Here is a 25353-nt window from a genome sequence, read left to right as displayed (position 1 = left end):
GATGGAGTCAGTGGCTAGGGAATGGAGTCACTGGCGGGGAATAAAAACAATGGCTTTGGTCTTCCCACTATTCAATTGGAGAAAATGTTTGCTCATCCGGAACTCGATGTCGGACAACCAGTCTAACAATTTAGAGATCGTGGAGGAGTCGAGAGAAGTGGTAGTGAGGCAGCGCTGGGTGTCATCAGCGGACATGTGGAAACTGGCGCTGTGTTTTCGGATGATGTTGCCAGGGCAACATGTAGATGGGAAATAGGAGGGGACCAAGGATAAATCCTTGGGGCCACCAGAGGTAATGATGTGGGAGCGGGAAGAGAAACCGTTGCAGGTGATTCTCTGGTAATGGTTAGATAGATAAGAATGGAACCAGGCGAGTGCAGTTTCACCTAGCTGGACGACGGTGGAGAGGCGTTGGAGAAGGATAGAGTGGTCAACCGTGTCAAAGGCTACAGACAGTTTAAGAAGGACAAGGGGGGACAGTTTGCCTTTGTCACAGTCACAAAGGATGTCATTTGTGACTTTGATGAGAGCCGTTTCGGTACTGTGGCAGGCACGGATTCAAACATGGAATTGCAGGAAAGATGGGCACAGATTTGGGAAGCGACAACATGTTCAAGGACTTTGGAGAGGAAAGGGAGGTTGGAGATGGGGCAGTAGTTTGCAAGAATGGAGGGGTCAAGGAAAGGAAATGAATGGGATATTGGCAAGATAAGAATAGGCTATAAAGTGGCAGGTAGAATTTAATATTAGCAAGTGTGTGGTGATTAATTTTGGTAAAAAAAACGGCAGTAATTATACTCTGAATGAAAGTCGATTTAGTGCTGTGGAAGAGAATGAACCTAGCAGTATTCCTGCCTCTGACATGTTGTAGGGTTCAACCCTCCATGGAGGAATTTGAAAACGAGGATGAGAATTTTGAAATTGAGGCATTGCTTAACGGGAGCCAATGTAGGTCAGTGAGCACAGGAGTGATGGGTGAGCGGGACTTGGTGCAAATTAGGACATGGGCAGCCGAGTTTTGGATGAACATAAGTTTATGGAGGGTGCAAGATGGGAGTTTCATTCTTCATACCTTCTTTTACTAGTTCACCTATCTGCATTGCGACTTCCAATTCCGCATTCCATTTATCTGCTTTCCTGATTATCTGCCAGAACTTTTGTGGGACACAACTTTCCATTGCATCATTGCACAGCCAGTAACATCAATCTCCTCCTGTCTGACCTGAACTTTTTTTTATTTTGAGCGTTTTCTATTGTGTGGATTTTGTTTAATTGATTTTATTTGAACGTGTGGTGTATGTAGCACACAAATCACTGACTCCACACGGTCTGGTGTAAATCTAACTGCTGTGACCTTTGTCCTTTATTGTTCAGCTCCAGAGTGCCTCTCAGGTGTGGTGGTCAGCCTTATATAGCACCTGTTGCAGGTACTACCAGGGTTTCCCACCACAGCGCCCTCTGTGGTGTGGCATAGTGCTTACATTACATTTAAGGTACTGGGATGATACACACATCATTACATAACATCACCTTCCCCCCCCCCACCAGGACGCAGGACAACGATACGCACATCATTACATAACATCACACTTGTCCAACGGAAGGCAGGTGGGCATAGACAGTGCGTTAGTATGGTACATATTATCTGGTACATTAACTGGTTATTGACTGGTAACGGATCCTTGATTTCCTTGTTAGCCGTTATCATTAATTGTACTTCATCCATTATTTTACACAAATACAGTGGCCATTCAGCACTAAAAAAGTAATTCTTATTATAAATTCACTATCTCACATTAACATAGCTCATTTTAGACTCGCTCTGCCTTACAGAAGTCCTTTGTGGGGACCACCTCTTGGTAAGGCCCTTTTAAGACTCCCGGGTGCATTTCCTTTTTAAGGCACCATCTTTGACGCAGGAGGATTCCACGAGGCTTCTCCTTGGGCGCCGCCATCTTTGATGCTCTGCAGCTCCGACACGATGCCGCCGCCATCTTCTTCTCCGCCGCTCCGGATGCCCTCCGCCGTCGCAGCCTCCGCTCCCCTCCGCTGCCACCTGACTTGCCGCCCATCCTGCGGCCGTCGTGGTCTCTCCAGTGGCCGCACTTGCCGCGTCCCCCGCGGCCTCCGTAGCCCCCGACCCCCAGCTGCTGCCGCCGCCCGACGCGAACAGTTCCTCGGCGGGGCTCTTCCGAACCGCTGGCCATCCTGGATCCCTCGCACCCCGCCGGCTCACTCCCCGCCTCCCCCCCCCAATAGGCCCGTCTCTGCAGGGCTGCTTGCCTGTGGGGGCTGAGGCTGCAGGATCTCTGTGTGAGGTCCAGGCCTGGGACTTGCCTGTGGGGGCTGAGGCTGCAGGATCTCTGTGTGAGGTCCAGGCCTGGGACTTGCCTGTGGGAGGATTGAGGCTGCAGCTCCAGCTCGGTCGGCGCTGCTCTCTGGGGACCCGGGGCACGGCAGCACCCCGGGGAGCAGCACCCCGGGGAGTGGTGAAGTCTTCCCAGCTCCCACGGACCGTCCCCATCCACCTCCGGCCGAGGAGTGTCGGCCCATCGCCTGCAACGACCCACAGAGGGAAAGCGTGCGTCTCGTCCCCGTGGGATACCTGCACCATCGCTCTGCCGAGAACAGGTATCAGTTCCCTGGTGTAGGTACGCAGCTTCACCGTGACTGGGACCAGCTCGGGTCGTGCAGCTGGGTTAATCCACAGTTTATCAAAAGTTTTCTGACTCATCAATGACAGATCCGAGCTCGTGTCCACTTCCATACTCACTGGGACTCCGTTGATTTTTACTTCACTTATCACTGGGGGCGAATCGTCGGTGCACATATACAGTCCCAACACCTCATCTTCTTCTGCCTGCTCCTCGCTGAACAGTGGATCATCCACCATCTCCTCAGCCACACGGTGAGTCCGATTTCTTTTACACATACGCTGAAGGTGGCCTTTCAGGTGGCAGGTATTTCACGTGTACTCCGCAAACCTGCACCGGTGAGCCCCATGGCTTCCTCCACAGCGCCAGCATGGTGCTGCTTGATTGGCCCCCCTCAGCAGACTCTGAGTTCCAGGATCCCGAGGTCCGTGCTCTCTGCCCCGGGCAGAGCCACGTTCTGCAGTTTTGTCCGTGGTGGGCGCTATCCTGTGGACAGTGCCTGCCGGGTTCAAGATTGTGTGGATTATTTGCTTGGTGCTGCAAGTCGAGGTCATATGGTGATGGTGATGGCCTTTGTCAGAGTGACTGTGGGTTCCGTGGCTAGCAGCTTGTGAAGGAGGCCCTCGTGGTCAATCCCCATAACGAAAACATCCCGCAAAGCCTCGTCAAGGTGTGCCCCAAAATCACACGGCGCCGCGAGTCTCCTGAGGTCCGCAGCGTATTTGGTGATATCCTGGCCCTCGGGTCTGCAGTGATGGTAAAACTTGTATCAGGCCGTGAGGATGCTCTCCTTCGGTTTCAACTGGTCATGAATGAGTTCAGTCAGCTCCTCGTATGACTTGTCCCTGGCGCTCCCAGGTGCCAGCAAATCCCTGACGAGACAGTAAACCTCATCTCCACAACTGGAGAGCAATATCGCCTTACGCTTCTCTCTCATTGCGTCCGTGTCCTCCGTCAGGTCGTTTGCTGTGAAGTAGTACTCGAGCCTTTCCGTAAAGGCCTCCCAATCATTGCCCACAGTAAAATCCTTTAGCGAGCCCAGAGTAGCCATGGTTGCGTGGAGTTCGTCCGCTTCCTTGTCGCCAATGTGGTGTATGTAGCACACAAATCACTGACTCCACACGGTCTGGTGTTAATCTAACTGCTGTGACCTTCGTCCTTTATTGTTCAGCTCCAGAGTGCCTCTCAGGTGTGGTGGTCAGCCTTATATAGCACCTGTTGCAGGTACTATCAGGGTTTCCCACCACAGCGCCCTCTGTGGTGTGGCATAGTGCTTACATTACATTTAAGGTACTGGGACAATACACACATCATTACATAACAGAATGCTGCTGACCTCATTGGAGAAACCGTTTGGAGGTGATGCTGAGTCTAGCTGTGTAAGCTGAATAATCTTTTACCTGGAGTGTATCAGTGGCATTTGTCAGTTTAACTGAGTGTACTCATTTACCTCCCATATGCTAGTAGGCTTAGTAACCACTTTAAGCAAGGCCCACGTTTATGTCATTATTGATCATTATTCAAATTCTGAATCGCTGTCCCAAATATGAGAGTTAACTGTGCTTTACCCATTCTGATTTTTTTTCTGAAGGGATACGGATTGTTGTATTAACTCTTTACATAGAGTTGTTTTTAATTAAATATATTTGAGATAGCAACCTCCACAATACTTGCCTCATATTTAATGCCCTGGCAGTGTGATATTGGTAGTCAATGCAGGTTCGCCATGTTGCTGCATTGCTGTTCTCCACCAGATACCTCCCAAAGGGTGGGTGGGGGGTTGCGGAGGAGAGATTGTCCATTGGTGTTAATTGTGCAACTTCAAGTGGCTGGGTAAGTGTGTTATTAGACGTGATTTTGTCTGGCATGTCAACCTCCTCCTTTCTGAATCTGAAGGCTGAATATGAGTCCAGACCCCAGATAAATGGAGTGTAGTTTTGGTTTACCCTTTAATGGCTGCAGTTTGCTGATATCTTGTTTCACATGACCATTGTAGAATTTGAAGGTCAATGCTGAGTACTGTATTTCCAATATAAAAGCATAGGCGGAAGGTTTTTAAATGTAAATATATATTTTTTAATGGATGCTGAATATTTAACTTTTATTAATATCGATTATAATATTTGCATTTATGTATTATGTCAGTCAAAGCATCTCGAATGTGTGTTACACAATGAATTACTTTTTGGAGTGAAGAGAATGTTCTGCAGACAATTCCGGTAAACAACCATGGCCCACACGCAGTGAGATCACCAATCTGTTTCTTTTTTTGTGGTATTGTTGAGCCAGGACACACAGAGCTCTCAGCTCTTTTGAAATGATCTCTGGACAGTGTTCCTGATACAAATCCAATCTTAATCATTCGTTTTATGCAGAAACTAAAGAATAGTGTCTGTATGTAACAGCAATCTTTAAAACAAAATTGCTGCTATTTTCAATAATTTTCTCCAATGCAGCATGCGGGCTTTTTAAAAAAAAAAATCTAGAACACAAATTTTTACTTTCTGTTCAACTGCAACATGAAAAGTTGAGGCGATGGGGGAATTTGAGTTTGGGTGCGGGTGCAAACTGACAGTTGTGGGTAGACCGCATGTTATATCATCAATGGAAAGGAAATTGGGTGGGGTCTATAAACCTGCGCCCAAACTCAAAATGACCCCTTATGTGTATATTACATGCCACTTTTATATTGGGTGTAACAATTATAGTAATTTTGTCCTGTTCAATTTTAAATAAACTAGAGTTACATGGATCAAGGTTTTAAACCAGTTAAGATTCCAGGTACTGTGTATTTACCTCCTCATTGGCATTCCATGGATCTTGTAGTCTCATATCGGAGAGTTCACCAAATATTGCCCCATGTCAAAATAATGTATTGCTGTTTCATCTTGAAATGAATGGCATAGGAGAAGTGGATCTTTATTGTTTTAAATTTCTGAAAATTGTTCAGCCTGAACCACATGAGCGTGCCCAGTCCGCACTTGAAAACGCAATGGGCCGATTGCGGATGCAAATTGGAGGTCTAATGCTTATTTCAAGCCCCTGAACAAAATTGGTTCCTGACTGACTGCATCAGATGCCAGGTGATTATACAGCTGCGGGGGTGGGAAGGAGTGTTTAGTCATTATGCCCCTGCCATCATGGTGTGCGGCAAGCTTAATGGACCAGCTGCTCTTTCTCTGCCTGTCAATTCCATATGTATGTAGGCTATGATCAGTTTCCTCAGGCGAAATGCAGTCAAACCAGTGGTCTTTAAAGGGACCTCCTCGGAGACTGCCAGAAAAACGCTAAGTAAAAAAATTGGGCTGGATTGTCGGGTCTTCCGCGCTCTGTTTTTCACCCCGGAGCGGCGACAGTGGCAGTGGTGAGGTCTTCTGGCCGGGCCGTCAGCCTCCAGTGCCCCGCAGCGATCCTCGGGTCCGGTTTTGCTGCGGCACTGAGCAGCACCGTCGGGAAGAGCTGTGCCCGGTGTGCAACATCCCTTGGTTGTGACACCGGCGCGAGTTTGAACTCCTGCCCGACCCATCCACCCAGAAACGCGCCTCACACTGACCACCTGGGAAATCAGGGCGGTCCAACCATCCTGTTGGCAAAGAGCTGAGTAATGGACTCCTAAGCTAAGTGTGATTGTTTTTTCTTTTAATTATTTTTGAGATTTCTGTTGTGGTGGCATGGGCAATGTCTAGGGAATGTTTTTGTGGGGTTCTTTTTAGATTCCACCCCCCCCCCATCCCCCACCCGCAGGCCTCTCTCGGAGTGCTCCTGGCCTGGCTCTTTAGCTTGGGAGTTTCCCATCCTTGCATCACGAGAGAGGTGTACAACGCCTCCCTTAGCGCTGCGCCCCCGACGCAGGGCCCAGATGCCCAACTTACACACTAAAGCGCAAACTATTCCTGGCCGCTAACTTTCCCGCCCCGCTGCCATTCTTGCCCCAAAAACATAAAAGCTTAAAATCCAGCCCATTGTGCTCACCTGAATGTGGAGCCAGGAGGAGACCAGCGGTACTTCTGTATAGTTTACTGTAGAGTTAATGTCAGTGAATTTAGCATAATTTTAAACTTTTATGTATAGGCTCACGGTCATGCTCACTAATTAAAGTGTCAATATTTGTGAGAAACCAACAGAGATGAGCTTTTCTTTAACCTCACTAAATTTGACATTACTGCACAGTGGGAGCCTATTAATTAGTCAAACATGTAATTTTAGGAAATTAAAGTTGGTATTGTCAGGAGCATTTTTAGTTATAACATTTCCAACTAGTCTCTTCCTTTTTTCAATTTGCAGACAGCAATTTTATCCTTGCGAATGCTCAAGTGTATCGAGGCTTTCCCATTGTCTACTGCTCGGATGGATTCTGTGACCTCACTGGCTATGCTCGCACTGAAGTTATGCAGAAGAATTGTGGGTGCCGATTCCTGCATGGAGCGGAGACGAGTGACCAGCTTTCCATGCAGATTGAAAAAGCACTTGACAGCAAGCAAGAGTTTCAAGGGGAAGTCCAATTCTACAAGAAATCCGGTAAGATGTTCAGTGATGAAGAGCATGGTGTGCTCCTGCACGTCCATTCCGTGACTTGTGATAGATTCATTCCACGCTTAATTAACAAGTCAAGATAATTGGCAAAGGTAGTGTTCAGAGAGAGTATAAATTGGAGAGTGGATAGTTTAGAAAGGTATACCTGGGCTATCTAGCATGATCAATACAAAGAAAGTGTTATATTTAATGACCATCATACATATCTTGCCAGAATATGCCACCTTCACTTCCATGTATTCCCATGTTCTGAATATACTGTAGACAATGTTGAATCTGGCCAGGATCTGAACTGCTGTCCTTTTGAGTGCAATCCCCTAGCAATCAAAACTGGCCAACCGTTTTTGCACCCATCCTCTGCAGAAATACATCCACTTCACCCCCAGTGGTTAAAGCTGCACCACTCCATCAATTATCTGCAGACCCTGGTCCATCTCTCCATGTTCGTTTTTTTTTGTTCTTTCATTCTTGACCATCACATATTCCCACCTGCCCTCATCCATAAACAACGTTTGCAGAAGCTCAAAAACCTGTATGAAGCATTTTCGATTTAAAAAAAAAAATGCTTCCCAACATTTTTCGTCGCCACTTCCCTTTCAGTGGCTGCATCCCTTTAAAGCCTGCTGCTCCTGATATTCGGTGGAGCTCTTGTAATCCTGCTCCACGTGCAAGGCTCCAGCAGCGTCAGCATTGAATTTAAATGATATTGGTGAGCAGTATCTGGCAGGGTCAGCTCAACTCAGTACTTTCGCTGGGATTGCTGAATTGACCCTCATCAAGCCCACTCTGACCCGTGTCTTACATTTTATCACCTGATCACGGACTCATTTCCCGTCATACCACCCCACCAGCAACACCTGTTGATCCCCTACTTTACGAAACACTGGGGTAGACATTTGTTACAGCAGGGTTTGAGGCGATGACACCGCTTGGGCGATAATTTTAGCGCCAGGCGATGCTTACCGCCTCCAACCGGGATAGTCAGTATTAGCGCTCCAAGAGGGGAGTGTAGCGCTAAGGGAAGCGTTGCACGCGACTCTTAAGGTGCTAACGGGGCGGGAGCGCGGGAAGCCGACTGAAGTTGTGTCGCTAGGATGCCGGCATCCTAACGCCTAAAGAGGAGGCGAGGTCGCCTAGCTCAATACCTGCAGAGAAAGGAAGGCAGGTAAGTCAAACAGTACAAAGGTAAGTAATGCAATTTAAAATTAATAAAGTTGATTGCAGCCATTTAGCTCCTCCTCCGCAGCCATTTTGCCCCGATGCTTCATGGGACGGCCTGCTTAACCTGTCGCGAACAGCGCCTGCCGGTAAAGCTGGCGATCCAATTCAATTTTGCCGCCGCCGCGCTAAGGGGCGTTGCACGCTCGATGATGTCACCACTTGGGTGGCGCTAGAGTGCGCAGCTCTACCTCTTAGCGCCGGCCCCATTTTCACATTGAAGCTTTCGGGAGGTGAGGACAGGGCACTGCTCCGCCAGTAGGTGCTTAGTGGCCCTCTCCAGGGCGCAAACCACCCAATTTTGGCCCCACTATCTTCCATCCCCTGCTTCCCTGACAAACACCAAGCAGAGCTTTCAGTTTCCCAATGATCTTCAGTCCCCCTTCCCATAAAAACATAGAAGCATAGAAAATAGGTGCAGGAGCAGGCCATTCAGCCCTTCGAGCCTGCACCACCATTCAATGAGATCATGGCTGATCATTCCTTCAGTACCCCTTTCCTGCGTTCTCTCCATACCCCTTGATCCGCAGAAGATAAAGGTTCGCGGAGTCAGAGGAAATGTATTAGCATGGATAGAGAATTGGCTGGCGAACAGAAAGCAGAGAGTCGGGATAAATGGGTCCTTTTCGGGTTGGAAATCGGTGGTTAGTGGTGTGCCACAGGGATCGGTGCTGGGACCACAACTATTTACAATATACATAGATGACCTGGAAGAGGGGACAGAGTGTAGTGTAACAAAATTTGCAGATGACACAAAGATTAGTGGGAAAGCGGGTTGTGTAGAGGACACAGAGAGGCTGCAAAGAGATTTAGATAGGTTAAGCGAATGGGCTAAGGTTTGGCAGATGGAATACAATGTCGGAAAGTGTGAGGTCATCCACCTTGGGAAAAAAAAACAGTAAAAGGGAATATTATTTGAATGGGGAGAAATTACAACATGCTGCGGTGCAGAGGGACCTGGGGGTCCTTGTGCATGAATCCCAAAAAGTTAGTTTGCAGGTGCAGCAGGTAATCAGGAAGGCGAATGGAATGTTGGCCTTCATTGCGAGAGGGATGGAGTACAAAAGCAGGGAGGTCCTGCTGCAACTGTACAGGGTATTGGTGAGGCCGCACCTGGAGTACTGCATGCAGTTTTGGTCACCTTACTTAAGGAAGGATATACTAGCTTTGGAGGGGGTACAGAGACGATTCACTAGGCTGATTCCAGAGATGAGGGGGTTATCTTATGATGATAGATTGAGTAGACTGGGTCTTTACTCGTTGGAGTTCAGAAGGATGAGGGGTGATCTTATAGAAACATTTAAAATCATGAAAGGGATAGACAAGATAGAGGCAGAGAGGTTGTTTCCACTGGTCGGGGAGACTAGAACTAGGGGGCAAAGCCTCAAAATACGGGGGAGCCAATTTAAAACCGAGTTGAGAAGGAATTTCTTCTCCCAGAGGGTTGTGAATCTGTGGAATTCTCTGCCCAAGGAAGCAGTTGAGGCTAGCTCATTGAATGTATTCAAGTCACGGATAGATAGATTTTTAACCAATAAGGGAGTTAAGGGTTACGGGGAGCGGGCAGGTAAGTGGAGCTGAGTCCACGGCCAGATCAGCCATGATCTTGTTGAATGGCGGAGCAGGCTCGAGGGGCTAGATGGTCTACTCCTGTTCCTAATTCTTACTATGTATTATCCCTTTAGCCATAAGGGCCATATCTAACTCCCTCTTGAATATATCCAATGAACTGGCATCAACAAAGCTCTGCGGCAGGGAATTCCACAGGTTAACAACTCTTTGAGTGAAGAAGTTTCTACTCACCTCGGTCCTAAATGGCCTGCCCCTTATCCTAAGACTGTGTCCCCTGGTTCTGGACTTCCCCAACATCGGGAACATGCTTCCCGCATCTAACCTGTCTAGCCCGTCAGAATCTTATGTGTTTCTATGAGATCCCCTCTCATCCTTCTAAACTCCAGTGTATAAAGGCCCAGTTGATCCATTCCCTCCTCATATGTTCAGTCCAGCCATCCCTGGAATCAGTCTGGTGAACCTTCGCTGCACTCCCTCAATAGCAAGAACATCCTTCCTCAGATTAGGAGAGCAAAACTGAACACAATATTCCAGGTGAGGCCTCACCAAGGCCCTGTACAACTGCAGTAAGACTTCCCTGCTCCTATACTCAAATCTCCTAGCTATGAAGGCCAACATACCATTTGCCTTCTTCTCCGCCTGCTGTACTTGCATGCCAACTTTCAATGACTGATGAACCATGACACCCAGGTCTCGCAGCACCTCCCCTTTTCCTAATCTGCCGCCATTCAGATAATATTCTGACTTCGTGTTTTTGCCCCCAAAGTGGATAACTTCACATTTATCCACATTATACTGCATCTGCCATTATTTGCCCACTTGCCTAACCTGTCCAATTCACCCTGCAGCCTCTTAGCATCCTCCTCACAGCTCACACCGCCACCCAGTTTAGTGTCATCTGCAAACTTGGAGATATTACACTCAATTTCATCATCTAAATCAGTAATGTATATTGTAAACAGCTGGGGTCCCAGCACTGAGCCCTGCGGCACTCCACTAGTCACTGCCTGCCATTCTGAAAAGGACCCGTTTATCCCGACTCTCTGTTTCCTGTCTGCCAACCAGTTCTCTATCCACGCCAGTATATTACCCCCAATACCATGTGCTTTGATTTTGCACACCAATCTCTTGTGTGAGACCTTCTCAAAAGCCTTTTGAAAGTCCAAATACACCACATCCACTGGTTCTCCCTTGTCCACTCTACTCGTTACATCCTCAAAAAATTCCAGAAGATTCGTCAAGCATGATTTCCCTTTCATAAATCCACGCTGACTTGGACCAATCCTGTCACTGCTTTCCAAATGCGCTGCTATTTCATCCTTAATGATTGATTCCAACATTTTACCCCCTACTGATGTCAGGCTAACCGGTTTATAATTACCGGTCTCTCTCCCTCCTTTTTTAAAAAGTGGTGTTACATTAGCTACCCTCCAGTCCATAGGAACTGATCCAGAGTCAATAGACTGTTGGAAAATGATCACAAATGCATCCACTATTTCGAGGGCCACTTCCTTAAGTACTCTGGGATGCAGACTATCAGGCCTTGGAGATTTATCGGCCTTCAATCCCATCAATTTCCCTAACACAATTTCCCGCCTAATAAGGATATCCTTCAGTTCCTCCTTCTCACGAGATCCTCGGTCCCCTAGTACATCCGGAAGGTTATTTGTGTCTTCCTTCGTGAAGATAGAACTAAAGATATTGATCAAGCTCCCTTTTAAAGGTGACTTGAATCAAATACTTTCTCCTGGAGTCTGTTGCAGTGAAAATAATTACATTTAATCACTGAGCTTTTCTTGATCAGTTAGTCCTCTAATGTTTGGGATCATTCCAATGTGTCTGTATCCTTTACACGTTGGGGGTGACTAAAACTATCCGACATACTCTAAAACCAGCCTCAATATTGATTGTAACTTGTGAATCCTGTGGCCATCCAGTATTATTTCTATGTCCCCCAGAAGCCTTTGATAAGTTGTTTCATGTGTCTTTTAGAGATTTCTGTGATTTATACTACAGAGGCAACCTGTTAAATGAATAATGATTTTGCCAAGTAATTTTATTGACTTAGCTGTTCTATTTTTTTTATCTGTTTTAACTGCTGTATCAAGCTTGGCAAGAATCAAACATTGGAATACAAACTGGATTGCAATTACAGTCACAGTTTTACTGGAAAACTGAAAGTATTTATGTCATTTGCTTCATTATAATATACACATTCGGTGCAGCACAGCAAATCTTTTTTCAAGGGCTGGGATAGGCCAAATTATTTAACGATTTCAATCTGGGAATCTTTCGGCCCTTTGAGAATCGCAATTACTTTCACTTTATCAGCAAGATAAAGGACAACCTCCTGTCGAGGGAGCGTTTCCATTAGTCACATTAACAGAGTTTGGTCTCACCCCTTCCTATTTGAACTTGGCAGTGAGAGTGCTGTGTATGTTCCTAACCCAGGAGGGTGAGTGCTGTCTGTTCTCTGAAAGCAGTAGTGTTAGCATTGTGAGCTCTGGAGTTTGGCTGTCACAATGACGGGATCAAATTACACATTCCAGACAAACTATTAGGTGTATCTTGTCCTTCAAGGGGACCAATCAGAAATTGAAGCCAGAATTTTGCCGGTGCTGTAAGTGCGAGTTTGGAGGCGGATCAAAATGACAGTGATTGACAGCGGGGTAGAAGTCTGCTTTCAGCCCGTCTCCATGTCAGTTTCCCAAGTGATGACAGGTCTGCTTCGGTTCACAGACCCGACACCAAGCAATGGGGGAGCCAATTGAAGTTGTTAACAGCTTGTGTAAAGATATTTAAAAAGCATTTTACCAGGTACTTACCATTTATCCAGCTTTTTTACAAGGTTCCTGGCACTCGGAGATCATGCCAGATAAGTGTGTCGGGTTCTCAATGACTCTCCGTTGCTGTGAATAATTGCCAACTGCAAAAGTGGTTAAAAGCTACCATTCCACAGCTGTTCAATTTCCAATCTTAGAAGCTGGAGCCTTCAGGATTTGGAAGACAGTTTTAAGCTTTATGGAGGTTTCAAGTGTCTGGAATGAACTCTCTATCCAGTGTCACCTCCTTCGGGCAACCTCTCTCACCATTGACAGATCGCTTCTGTCATCTCAACTTCAGCTGCCATCTATTTCTTCAGCGTCAATGCCCTTCAAAAAAATCTCACCTTGGTCCTCAGATTCCCACCACGATCAGCCCCAACACCAGCATCACCAGGTACATCAGCAGCACTAAAACAGCGCCAACTTTCTCTGCAATTATCTGATGCTGCACAGGACACAGGGCATTAGTACCTGACCACATTGCTGCCCAGAAGACCAGGCATGGCTTCACCATGGCCAAATTGATTTCACTTGATGCTGTACACCCTGACTGCCACCTGATGTGCCAGGTTGGCACCACCCACACCAACACCATAAAGCATGGGCGAACCTGGGTGCAGCAAATGTGTAATTTGATCCTGCCTGCTGGAGTAATCAAGATCTTTGCAACGTGCAATTTGATCCAGTCATTGTGACAGCCAAGCTCCAGAGCTCACAATGCTAACACCTCTGTGCAGTGCTTATCAGTGTTTGCGGCACCTCAATGCTGCAGGACACTGACAGCACAACTGTCAAAATCATTGTGGCCATGGTCCCTTTAAGGAAACCGACTGATGACGTGTCACCAAATTATGTAATCAGACTCGCTTCCTTTTAAGTGGCCTTGAACCTCGCTGGGTGGGCTTAACAAACCCAATCAGGGGACAGTCGTGGGGGAAGCTGACATGGAACCAGGAGTGGGGTCACACCTCTCTCCCAACCCGGTAGGAAATATCAGGCTCAGAGTGTTGCAAATAGACACGACCTTCTGCTACAGTTTGCTGCCAAAGGGCTTGTGCGCCGCTAAAACATGGGTTAGTTATTAGCATCACAAAGCTGGAGCATTAGTGCCTGATGAGACGACTCACACCTGAACACAAGCGCGTGTTGCATTGATTGCCAAAAGCCTTGAGCCCCGCAACAGATGAGGTGCAAAAGATGCTGAAACTTCACTGATTTGGACTCATTTTAAGAATGGAAGCAAGTCTTTCTCGATTCCGAGGGACTGCCTATGATGATGGTTACTAAGCTATTTTCACACCTCGACAAAACGCTTGTAAAGAGAGCGTAACACATTGATTGGCAAAGGGGACTTTAGCGAGTCAGTACAAAACTTAAATGAATAAATCCAGACTTTTGCAATTCATTCAAACATTTTATTCATTTAACAGTTATTCAGTTAACAGAGACAGCTATCAGTAGGAAAGATCAAAAAAGGATTTGTGCATGGATATTTTCTTCTCAAACATGTTATTCTTTATATCAGTTATTCATTGAAGTAGGCTTGACTGTACAACCTGTGTTTGCCTCTACTATAAAGAAAATCTGGCTACTATAATAACGGTCATATATGCCTTCAAGTCCAACGTCATTCTAATCCATCGTACACCTGTGTTCATGAACAAATAAAATACTACCCCTTAATATTAAGAATGTTTTAAAACCTCGAATATAAACAAAGACTTCAATGTTTGCTTCTGGCCTGAGGTTAACGCAAGTGATAGGAAACAGAGCAAATATGAGTTTCTATGAGATTTATCAAAACTGTGTCAGCCACATGTCCGTGTGCTTGAAGTATTTTTATAAACACGGAAGTACTTCCTGTATGTTTGTGCTGTGCAGTAGTGCTCCTGAGGGATTATTTTATTCACTCTGGCTTTTGAAATGAGGATTTGCAAATTTGATTCTTATTGAGCCAAACTAAACAAATCAAACTAACTTTAGCTGGCCTATGGCTCTGCTCGTTATATGCCACAGCACAAAGGAAGGCCACTCAGTCACTGTGTCTGTACTGGCTCTTTGCTAGAGCAATCCAGAACTAATCCCACTGCCTCACTCTCCCCTTATTTACTTCAAATATTTATACAATTTTCCCTTTAAAAAATAAAATGATCTCTGCCTCAATCACTCCCTGTGGAAAATAATTCCATGCCCGAACAACTCTCTAGAAACAGAAATTTATCCTAAACTCTTTCCTGACTCTTTTAGTGGCAATTTCAATTGATGACTCTTCCTCACATCTTTCCCTATTCAATCTATCGCAGACCGTCCTTGCAGAAGGCCATTTGAGTGCCTGCCTCCTGGTCCTCCTGGTCCTCGTCCTCCTGCTCCTGGTCCTCCTGGTCCTCCTCGTCGTCCTCCTCATCCTCCTCCTCGTCCTCGTACTCCTCCTCATCCTCCTCATGCTCCTCCTCGTCCTCCTCCTGCTCCTGCTCCTCCTCCTGCTCCTCCTCCTCCTCCTCGTCCTCTTCCTCGTCCTCTTTCTCGTCCTCCTCCTTGTCCTCTTCCTTGTCCTCCTCCTCATGCTCCTCCTCCTCCTCGTCCTCCTCCTCATCCTCCTCCTCGTCCTCGTACTCCTCCTTATCCTCCTCATGCTCCTCCTCGTCCTCCTCCTGCTGCTCCTCCTGGTCCTCCTCCTCCTCCTCCACCTCGTCCTCTTCCTCATCCTCTTTCTCGTCCTCCTCCAGGTCCTCCTCCTTGTCCTCCTCGTCCTCGTCCTCCTCCTGCTCCTACTACTCCTCCTCCTCCTCCTCCTCGTCTTCATCCTCGTACTCCTCCTCATCCTCCTCATGCTCCTCCTCATCCTCGTCCTACTCCTGCTCCTCGTCCTTGTCCTCATCCTCGTTCTCATCCTCCTCCTCGTCCTCTTCCTCTTCCTCCTCCTCCGCCTTTTCCTCCTCCTCCTGCTGAGGTGATGGAGCTATGCCTGGTGGCAATGGCTGTGCCCTCATGATGCCCAGGTTGTGCAGCATGCAGCACACAATGACGAATAGGGACACCCGCTCAGCCGAGGACTGGAGCGGTCAAGGCAGCGGAACCCTTGCTTGAGCACTCCGATGATCTGCTCAGTGATGTTCCCAGTGGAAGCACGGCTCTCATTATATCAATGCTGGGCACGAGTGTTGGGGTTAACTGCGCAGATAGCTGTTAACGGATACGATGTAATTGGCATCACGGAGACATAGCTCCAGGGTGACCAAGGCTGGGAACTCAACATCCAAGGGTATTCAACATTCAGGAAGGATAGACAAAAAAGTACAGGAGGTAAGGTGGCGTTGCCGGTTAAATAGGAAATTAATGCAAGAGTAAGGAAGGACATTAGCTTGGATGATGTGGAATCGGTATGGGTGGAGCTACGGAATACCAAAGGGCAGAAAACGCTAGTGGGAGTTGTGTATAGACCACCAAACAGTAATAGTGAGGTTGGGGACAGCATCAAACAACAAATTAGGGATGCGTGCGATAAACATACAGCAGTTATCATGGGCGACTTTAATATACATATAGATTGGGCTAACCAAACTTCTAGCAATGCGGTGGAGGAGGATTTCCTGAAGTGTATTAGGGATGGTTTTCTTGACCAATATGTCGAGGAACCAACTAGAGAGCTGTCCATCCTAGACTGGGTGATGTGTAATGAGAAGGGACTAATTAGCAATCTTGTTGTGCGAGGCTCCTTGGGGAAGAGTGACCATAATATGGTGGAATTCTTTATTAAGATGGAGAGTGACACAGATAGAGACTAGGATCCTGAACGTAAGGAAAGGTAACTTCGATGGTATGGGACGTGAATTGGCTAGAATAGACTGGCGAATAATAGTTAAAGGGTTGACGGTGGATAGGCAATGGCAAACATTTAAAGATCACATGGATGAGCTTCAACAATTGTACATCCCTGTCTGGAGTAAAAATAAAACGGGGAAGGTGGCTCAACTGTGGCTAACAAGGGAAACTAAGGATAGTGTTAAATCCAAGGAAGAGGCATATAAATTGGCCAGAAAAAGCAGCAAACCTGAGGACTGGGAGAATTTTATAATTCAACAGAGGAGGAAAAAGGGTTTAATTAGGAGGGGGAAAATAGAGTATGAGAGGAAGCTTGCTGGGAACATTAAAAACTGACTGCAAAAGCTTCTATAGATATGTGAAGAGAAAAAGATTAGTGAAAACAAACGTAGGTCCCTTGCAGTCAGATTCAGGTGAATTTATAATGGGGAACAAAGAAATGGCAGACTAGTTGAACAAATACTTTAGTTCTGTCTTCATGAAGGCAGACACAAATAACCTTCCGGAAATACTAGGGGACCAAGAGTCCAGTGAGAAGGAGGAACTGAATTATATCCTTATTAAGCGGGAAATTGTGTTAGGGAAATTGATGGGATTGAAGGCCGATAAATCCCCAGGGCCTGATAGTCTGCATCCCGAGTATTTAAGGAAGTGGCCCTAGAAATAGTGGATGATCATTAGTCATCATTTTCCAAATGTCTATCGACTCTGGATCAGTTCCTATGGACTGGAGGGTAACTAATGTAACACCACTTTTTAAGAAAGGAGGGAGAGAGAAAACGGGTAATTATAGACCAGTTAGCCTGACATCAATATTAGGGAAAATGTGGGAATTAATTACTAAAGATGAAATAACAGCGCATTTGGAAAGCACTGACAGGATCGGTCCAAGTCAGCATGGATTTATGAAAGGGAAATCATGTTGACAAATCTTTTAGAATTATTTGAGGATGTAACTAGCAGAGTGGACAAGGGAGAACCAGTGGATGTGGTGTATTTGGACTTTCAAAAGGTTTTTGACAAGGTCCCACACTAGAGATTGTTGTGCAAAATTAAAGCACATGGTATTGGGGGTAATGTACTGACATGGATAGAGAGCTGGTTGGCAGACAGAAGCAGAGAGTCGGGATAAACGGGTCCTTTTCAGAATGGCAGGCAGTGACTAGTGGGGAGCCGCAGGGCTCAGTGCTGGGACCCCAGCTATTTACATAGAAACATAGAAAATAGGTGCAGAAGTAGGCCATTCAGCCCTTCGAGCCTGCACTGCCATTCAATAAGATCATGGCTGATCATTCCTTCAGTACCCCTTTCCTGCTTTCTCTCCATACTCCTTCATCCCCTTAACCGTAAGGGCCATATCTAACTCCCTCTTGAAAAATCCAATGAACTGGCATCAACAACTCTCTGCGGCAGGGAATTCCACAGGTCAACAACTCTCTGAGTGAAGAAGTTTCGCCTCATCTCAGTCCTAAATGGCCTACCCCTTATCCTAAGACTATGTCCCCGGTTCTGGACTGACCCAACATCGAGAACATTCTTCCCGCATCTAACCTGTCCAGTCCCGTCAGAATCTTATATGTTTCTATGAGAACCCCTCTCATCCTTCTAAATGCCAATGAATAAAGGCCCAGTTTATCCAGTCTCTCCTCATATGACAGCCCAGCCATCCCTGGAATCAGTCTGGTGAACCTTTGCTGCACTCACTCAATAGCTAGAACGTCCTTCCTCAGACTAGGAGACCAAAACTGAACACAATATTCCAGGTGAGGCCTCACTAAGGCCCTGTACAACTGCAGTAAGACCTCCCTGCTCCTATATTCAAATCCCCTAGCTATGAAGGCCAACATACCATTTGCCTTCTTTACCGCCTGCTGAACCTGCGTGCCCACTTTCAGTGACTGATGAACCATGACACCCAGGTCTCGTTGCACCTCCCCTTTTTCTAGTCTGCCGCCATTCAGATAATATTCTTCCTTTGTGTTTTTGCCCCCAAAATGGATAACGTCAAATTATACTGCATCTGCCATGTATTTGCCCGCTCACCTAATCTGTCCAAGTTACCCTTCAGCCTCTTAGCATCCTCCTCACAGCTCACACCGCCAGCCAGTTTAGTGTCATCCGCAAACTTGGAGATATTACGCTCTATTCCTTCATCTAAATCGTTAATGTATATTGTAAAGTGCTGGGGTCCCAGCACTGAGCCCTGCGGCACTCCACTAGTCACTGCCTGCCATTTTGAAAAGGACCCGTTTATCCCGATTCTCTGCTTCCTGTCTATCCACGTCAGTACATTACCCCCAATACCATGTGCTTTGATTTTGCACACCAATCTCTTGTGCGGGACCTTGTCAAAAGCCTTTTGAAAGTCCAAATACAGCACATCCATTGGTTCTCCCTTGTCCATTCTACTCGTTACATCCTCAAAAAATTCCAGAAGATTCGTCAAACATGATTTCCCTTTCATAAATCCATGCTGACTCGGTCCGATCCTGTCACTGCTTTCCAAATGGGCTGCTATTTCATCCTTAATGATTGATTCCAACATTTTCCCCACTATTGATGTCAGGCTAACCAATCTATAATTACCCGCTTTCTCTCTCCCTCCTTTTTTAAAAAGTGGCGTTACATTAGCTACCCTCCAGTCCCTAGGAATTGATCCAGAGTCGATAGACTGTTGGAAAATGATCACCAATGCATCCACTATTTCTAGGGCCATTTTCTTAAGTACTCTGGGATGCAGACTATCAGGACCCGGGGATTTATCAGCCTTCAATCCCATCAATTTCCCCAACACAATTTCCCGCCCAATAAGGATATCTTTCAGTTCCTCATTCTCACTAGACCCACTGTCGCCAAGTATATTCAGAAGGTTATTTGTATCTTCCTTTGTGATGACAAAACCAAAGTATTGGTTCAATTGGTCTGCCATTTCTTTGTTCCCCATTATAAATTCACCTGAATCCGACTGCAAGGGACCTATGTTTGTCTTCACTAATCTTTTTCTCTTCACATATCTATAGAAGCTTTTGCAGTCAGTTTTTATGTTCCCTGCAACTTCCTCTCACACTCTATTTTCCCCTTCTTAATTAAACCCTTAGTCCTCCTCTGTTGATTTCTAAATTTCTCCCAGTCCTCAGGTTTGTTGCTTTTTCTAGCCAATTTATATGCCTCTTCCTTGGTTTTAACACTATCCTTAATTTCACTTGTTAGCCATGGTTGAGCCACCTTCCCAGTTTTATTTTTACTCCAGACAGGGATGTACAATTGCTGAAGTTCATCCATGTGATCTTTAAATGTTTGCCATTGCTTATCCACCGTCAACTCTTTAAGTATCCTCTGCTAGTCTATTCTAGCCAATTCACACCTCATACCGTCGAAGTTACCTTTCCTTAAGTTCAGAACCCTAATTTCCGAATTAATTTTGTCACTCCCCATCTTAATAAGGAATTTTACCATATTATGGTCACTTTTCCCCAAAGGGCCTCGCACAACAAGATTGCTAATTAGTCCCTTCTCATTACACATCACTCAGTCTAGGATGGCCAACTCCCTGGTTGGTTCCTTGACATATTGGTCTCGAAAAGCATCACTAATACACTCCAGGAAATCCTCCTCCACCGCATTGCTAACAGTTAGGTTAGCCCAATCTATATGTAGATTAAAGTCGCCCATGATTACTGCTGTACCTTTATTACATTCCTTATTTCTTGTTTGATGCTGTCCCCAACCTCACTACTACTATTTGGTGGTCTATACACAACTCCCACTAGCGTTTTCTGCCCTTGAATTCCGCAGCTCCACCCATACCGATTCCACACCATCCAGGCTAATGTCCTTCCTTACAATTGCATTGATTTCCTCTTTAACCAGCAACGCCACCCCGCCTCCTTTTCTTTTCTGTCTATCCTTCCTAAATGCTGAATACCCTTGGATGTTGAGTTCGCAGCCTTGGTCACCCTGGAGCCATGTCTCCGTGATGCCAATCACATCGTATCCGTTAACTGCTATCTGCGCATTGAATTCATCCACCTTATTCTGACTACTCCTCGCATTGAGGCACAGAGCCTTCAGGCTTGTCTTTTTAACACACTTTGCCCCTTTTGAATCTTGCTGTAATGTGGCCCTTTTTGCTTTTTGCCTTGGGTTTCTCTGCCTTCCACTTTTACTATTCTCCTTTCTATCTTTTGCTTCTGCCCCCCTTCTATTTCCCTCTGTCTCCCTGCATAGGTTCCCATCCCCCTGCCATATTAGTTTAACTCCTCCCCAACAGCACTAGCAAACACTCCCCCTAGGACATTGGTTCCGGTCCTGCCCAGGTGCAGACCGTCCGGTTTGTACTGGTCCCACCTCCCCCAGAATGGGTTCCAATGTCCCAGGAATTTGAATCCCTCTGTTCTGCGCCATTTCTCAAGCCACATATTGATCTGAGCTATCCTGCGATTCCTTCTCTGGCTAGCACATGGCACTGGTAGCAATCCTGAGATTACTACTTTTGAGGTCCTACTTTTTAATTTAACTCCTAGCTCCCTAAATTCGTCCTGTAAGACCTCATCCCGTTTTTTACCTATATCGTTGGTACCTATATGCATCACGACAACTGGCTGTTCATCCTCACTTTTCAAAATGTCCTGCACCCGCTCCGAGACATCCTTGACCCTTGCACCAGGGAGGCAACATACCATCCTGGAGTCTCGGTTGCGGCCGCAGGAACGCCTATCTATTCCCCTTACAATTGAATCCCCTATCACTATCGCTCTCCCACTCTTTTTCCTGCCCTCCTGTGCAGCAGAGCCAGCCACGGTGTCATGAACTTGGCTGCTGCTGCCCTCCCCTGATGAGTCATCCCCCTCAACAGTACCCAAAACATTAATGATTTAGATGAAGGAATTGAGTGTAATATCTCCAAGTTTGCAGATGACACTAAGCTGGGTGGCAGTGTGAGCTGTGAGGAGGACGCTAAAAGGCTCAGGGTGACTTGGCCAGGTTAGGTGAGTGAGCAAACGCATGGTAGATGCAGTATAATGTGGATAAATGTGAGGTTATCCACTTTGAGGGCAAAAAACGAAGGCAGAATATTATCTGAATGGTGGCAGATTAGGAAAAGGGGAGGTGCAACGAGACCTTGGTGTCATGGTACATCAGTCATTGAAAGTTGGCATGCAGGTACAGCAGGCGGTGAAGAAGGCAAATGGTATGTTGGCCTTCATAGCTAGGGGATTTCAGTATAGGAGCAGGGAGGTCTTGCTGCAGTTCTACAGGGCCTTGGTGAGGCCGCACCTGGAATATTGTGTTCAGTTTGGTCTCCTAATCTGAGGAAGGACATTCTTGCTATTGAGTGAGTGCAGCGAAGGTTCACCAGACTGATTCCCGGGATTGCAGGACTGACATATGAGGAGAGACTGGATCGACTGGGCCTGTATTCACTGGAGTTTAGAAGGATGAGAGGGGATCTCATAGAAACATATAAAATGCTGACGGGACTGGACAGGTTAGATGCAGGAAGAATGTTCCCAATGTTGGGGAAGTCCAGAACCAGGGAACATAGTCTAAGGATAAGGGATAAGCCATTTAGGACTGAGATGTGGAGAAACTTCTTCACTCAGAGAGTTGTTAACCTGTGGAATTCCCGACTGCAGAGAGTTGTTGATGCCAGTTCATTGGATATATTCAAGAGGGAGTTAGATGTGACCCTTATGGCTAAAGGGATCAAGGTGTATGGAGAAAAAGCAGGAAGGTGGTACAGAGGTGAATGATCAGCCATGATCTTATTGAATCGTGGTGCAGGCTCGAAGGGCCGAATGGCCTACTCCTGCACCTATTTTCTATGGGCTAGACTTTCCACTTTGTGACTAAGGCCGAAAAAAATGGGCCTTGTTCCAGCGATGCTGGACCTATCGCCCGTGCTGATCGCCGGCTCAAGGCCCATTTTTTTTTTGCGATTTTCCACTCGGTCTTACCCCGGCGATGTCAAATGGGCAATGTGATTTCTTGGTGACCTCTCGATCACCCAAAGAAAATGGAAGTGAATGAAAAAAAAGCTTCCCTAGCAACGCTATACTGCGCATGTGTAGCTTGATTTTTTTTTTCAGGTTAATGCTCCTTGCCGCACTTTGGGAGGTCAGGGGTCATCAGTCATGCTCAGAAGCTCTGTGAGGGTCGGGGAGAGAGAGAGAGAGGAGAAAGCATTTTGTGGTCTGAATTATCCGATATTAATCGACATGGAGGGATCAGTTGAGAAGCGTAGAGGGAAGCCGTTCAGCAAGGAGGCCAATGAGGCCCTGGTGAATGCTGTCAGCTCCAGGTGGGAGGATCTGACACGGGGTAGGCATGGGAAACCTCCACCCCGTGCATATCGGAGGATTTGGTCCAACATTGCCAACGTGGTCACGTCGGCCTCTAATGAAACGCGCACACCGGACCAGTGCCGCAAACGGTGGAACAGCCTACTGGCAGCTGCGAGAGTAAGTTGAAATTTATATTTATGTATTATTTAATGATCTAAATAGTAACTAGAATCTGCAATGTTATTTGGTTACATTTAAGCATAACTAAATTATGAATAAATTTATGCAACACAGCATAAAGTTAAATGTTGTAGTGTGAAATATGCAACGTAATGCTAATTTGTAATAGAACATTTAAATCTGTCAGTCTTAAATGTCTTCAATGTCTTAAATTGCCTGATCCATTTCCTTATGCCGTGCAATGTTATTGTATCATTTACAGAAGAAAATCTCGATCAATAATCGGTAGCAACGCAGGACGGGTGAGAGCGTTGCCATGATGCACGCATTAAGTGCTTACGAGGAGCCCACAGTGGCCTTGGTGGGGCCAGAAAGCCGTTCGCTCACATCCCGTGGTGTGGCCAAACCCACCCTTGAGATATGTGAGTAATGAGAAATGTGCATTGGGCAATGTGTGAATCATTAGTAAATACTGAAAATATTGTAGTTACGCATGTAATGTTATGCAATTATAATATAATCTGATCTATAATTGTGATGTACTATAGATCTTCGAATGAGGTCATGTTAGGTCATGTTAAACCTTGTGATCACTTGTGCATATGGGGTAATGGAAAGCATTGCAATGTTTTGAGTTTGAGAAAAATTGTAATGCAATGATTTGAATTGTTAAACATTGTTTATCAAATTAAAGGTCAAATGGTCGTAGAGTCAGTGAAGTCCACTACCACCGAAACATCTCCAGCATCACAGGAGGATGAAGAAGAAGAGCCACTGCAGACCCCTGCTGCTGTATATCAGCAGGAGGAGGAGGAGGAGGAGATTGAGGAGGAGGCGGAAGAAGAAGAGATTTTTTTTGTGGGGGGGGGGGGAACAACCTGCGGCCATCTCGATTGAGATGGAAGAAGCACCGGGACCAAGCGGTGTGCAGGTGGCGACGTCAAGGCGCGTCATATTGCAAACACCGACCCCACGGTGGTCCGGTCGGCGTGGCGAGCTGCCTTGGAGGGCCAGACAGAGAGCTTGATTTCCCTGTGCAGGGAGACGGTCGCGATTGGTCCCGGCCTTCTCCAGGGGTTCGCGGGATTCTCTGCGAACTGGAGCCAGTTCTCTGCGAACTGGAGCCCGTTTCCAGCATCCTGGAGCGAGTTCTGCCAGAACTTCTCCAACTGGTCTTCTGAGCAGTCACAGACTGATAGGGAGACCTTGGAGGCTATTCGGCAGCAGACAGCCGCAACCAATGCCCTACGGCATGCGTTGCTGGCTGGACATGGCTTTGCGCCCCAAGGTGTCGTATCTGCTCGCAGCGACACCCCGAGCACGCAAGTGAGTACGGAGGGAACAGTTCCTCCGGACTCCGAAGTAGAGCCTCAGGCTTCCACTACTTCTCCGTCACCTCCACCATGGCAGGAAGTCTTGAGATCCCACCTTGCACGACGTCTTGGTGTCGGTAGATCAAAACGGACAGGTGGGGGGAGAACACGGGGTGGGACAGGATCTGGAGGGAAACGTGACCGCAGGTAGGGAGGGGGGAGTGCTTCTCTATAGTTCACTTGTTTTAAAATGTTATTATCAATTTATTATACTCTTATTGTTATTGTTACTAAATTGGCCAATTGTATTCAATAGTTAAATGTTCATTTGCCACTTGTTATCATTACTTAACTGTTCACTTTCCATTCTTTTTGAAATGGTCACTTGTTATCATTACTGAAATGGTTAAACAATGGTTAAACTATGTTTAAACAAAGGGGACTACAGTGGGATGAGGGCAGAGTTGGCTAAAGTAGACTGGAAACACAGACTAAACGGTGGCACAATTGAGGAACAGTGGAGGACTTTTAAGGAGCTCTTTCATAGTGCTCAACAAAAATATATTCCAATGAAAAAGAAGGGCGGTAAGAGAAGGGATAACCAGCCATGGATAACCAAGGAAATAAAGGAGTGTATCAAATTAAAAACCAATGCGTATAAGGTGGCCAAGGTTAGTGGGAAAATAGAAGATTAGGAAAATTTTAAACGACAGCAAAGAATGACTAAGAAAGGAAAGATAGATTACGAAGGTAAACTTGCGCAAAACATAAAAACGGATAGTAAAAGCTTTTACAGATATATAAAACAGAAAAGAGTGACTAAAGTAAATGTTGGTCCCTTAGAAGATGAGAAGGGGGATTTAATAATGGGAAATGTGGAAATGGCTGAGACCTTAAACAATTATTTTACTTCGGTCTTCACAGTGGAAGACACAAAAACCATGCCAAAAAC

General features: G+C 46.3%; 1 protein-coding gene across 1 annotated transcript in view; it reads left to right on the top strand.

Annotated features, from left to right (window-relative positions):
* Positions 1-25353, top strand: part of LOC139233595 (voltage-gated delayed rectifier potassium channel KCNH4-like) — a 225905-nt gene that overhangs the window by 81632 nt on the left and 118920 nt on the right. The window contains exon 2 of the mRNA XM_070863997.1: positions 6939-7172. Within this exon, the coding sequence (XP_070720098.1) occupies positions 6939-7172 (234 nt within the window). The remainder of the gene's footprint in view (positions 1-6938; positions 7173-25353) is intronic.

Source organism: Pristiophorus japonicus, chromosome 21 (genome assembly GCF_044704955.1).
Source record: "Pristiophorus japonicus isolate sPriJap1 chromosome 21, sPriJap1.hap1, whole genome shotgun sequence".
Lineage (NCBI taxonomy): Eukaryota > Metazoa > Chordata > Chondrichthyes > Pristiophoridae > Pristiophorus > Pristiophorus japonicus.
This window is presented reverse-complemented; position numbering and strand designations above follow the sequence as displayed.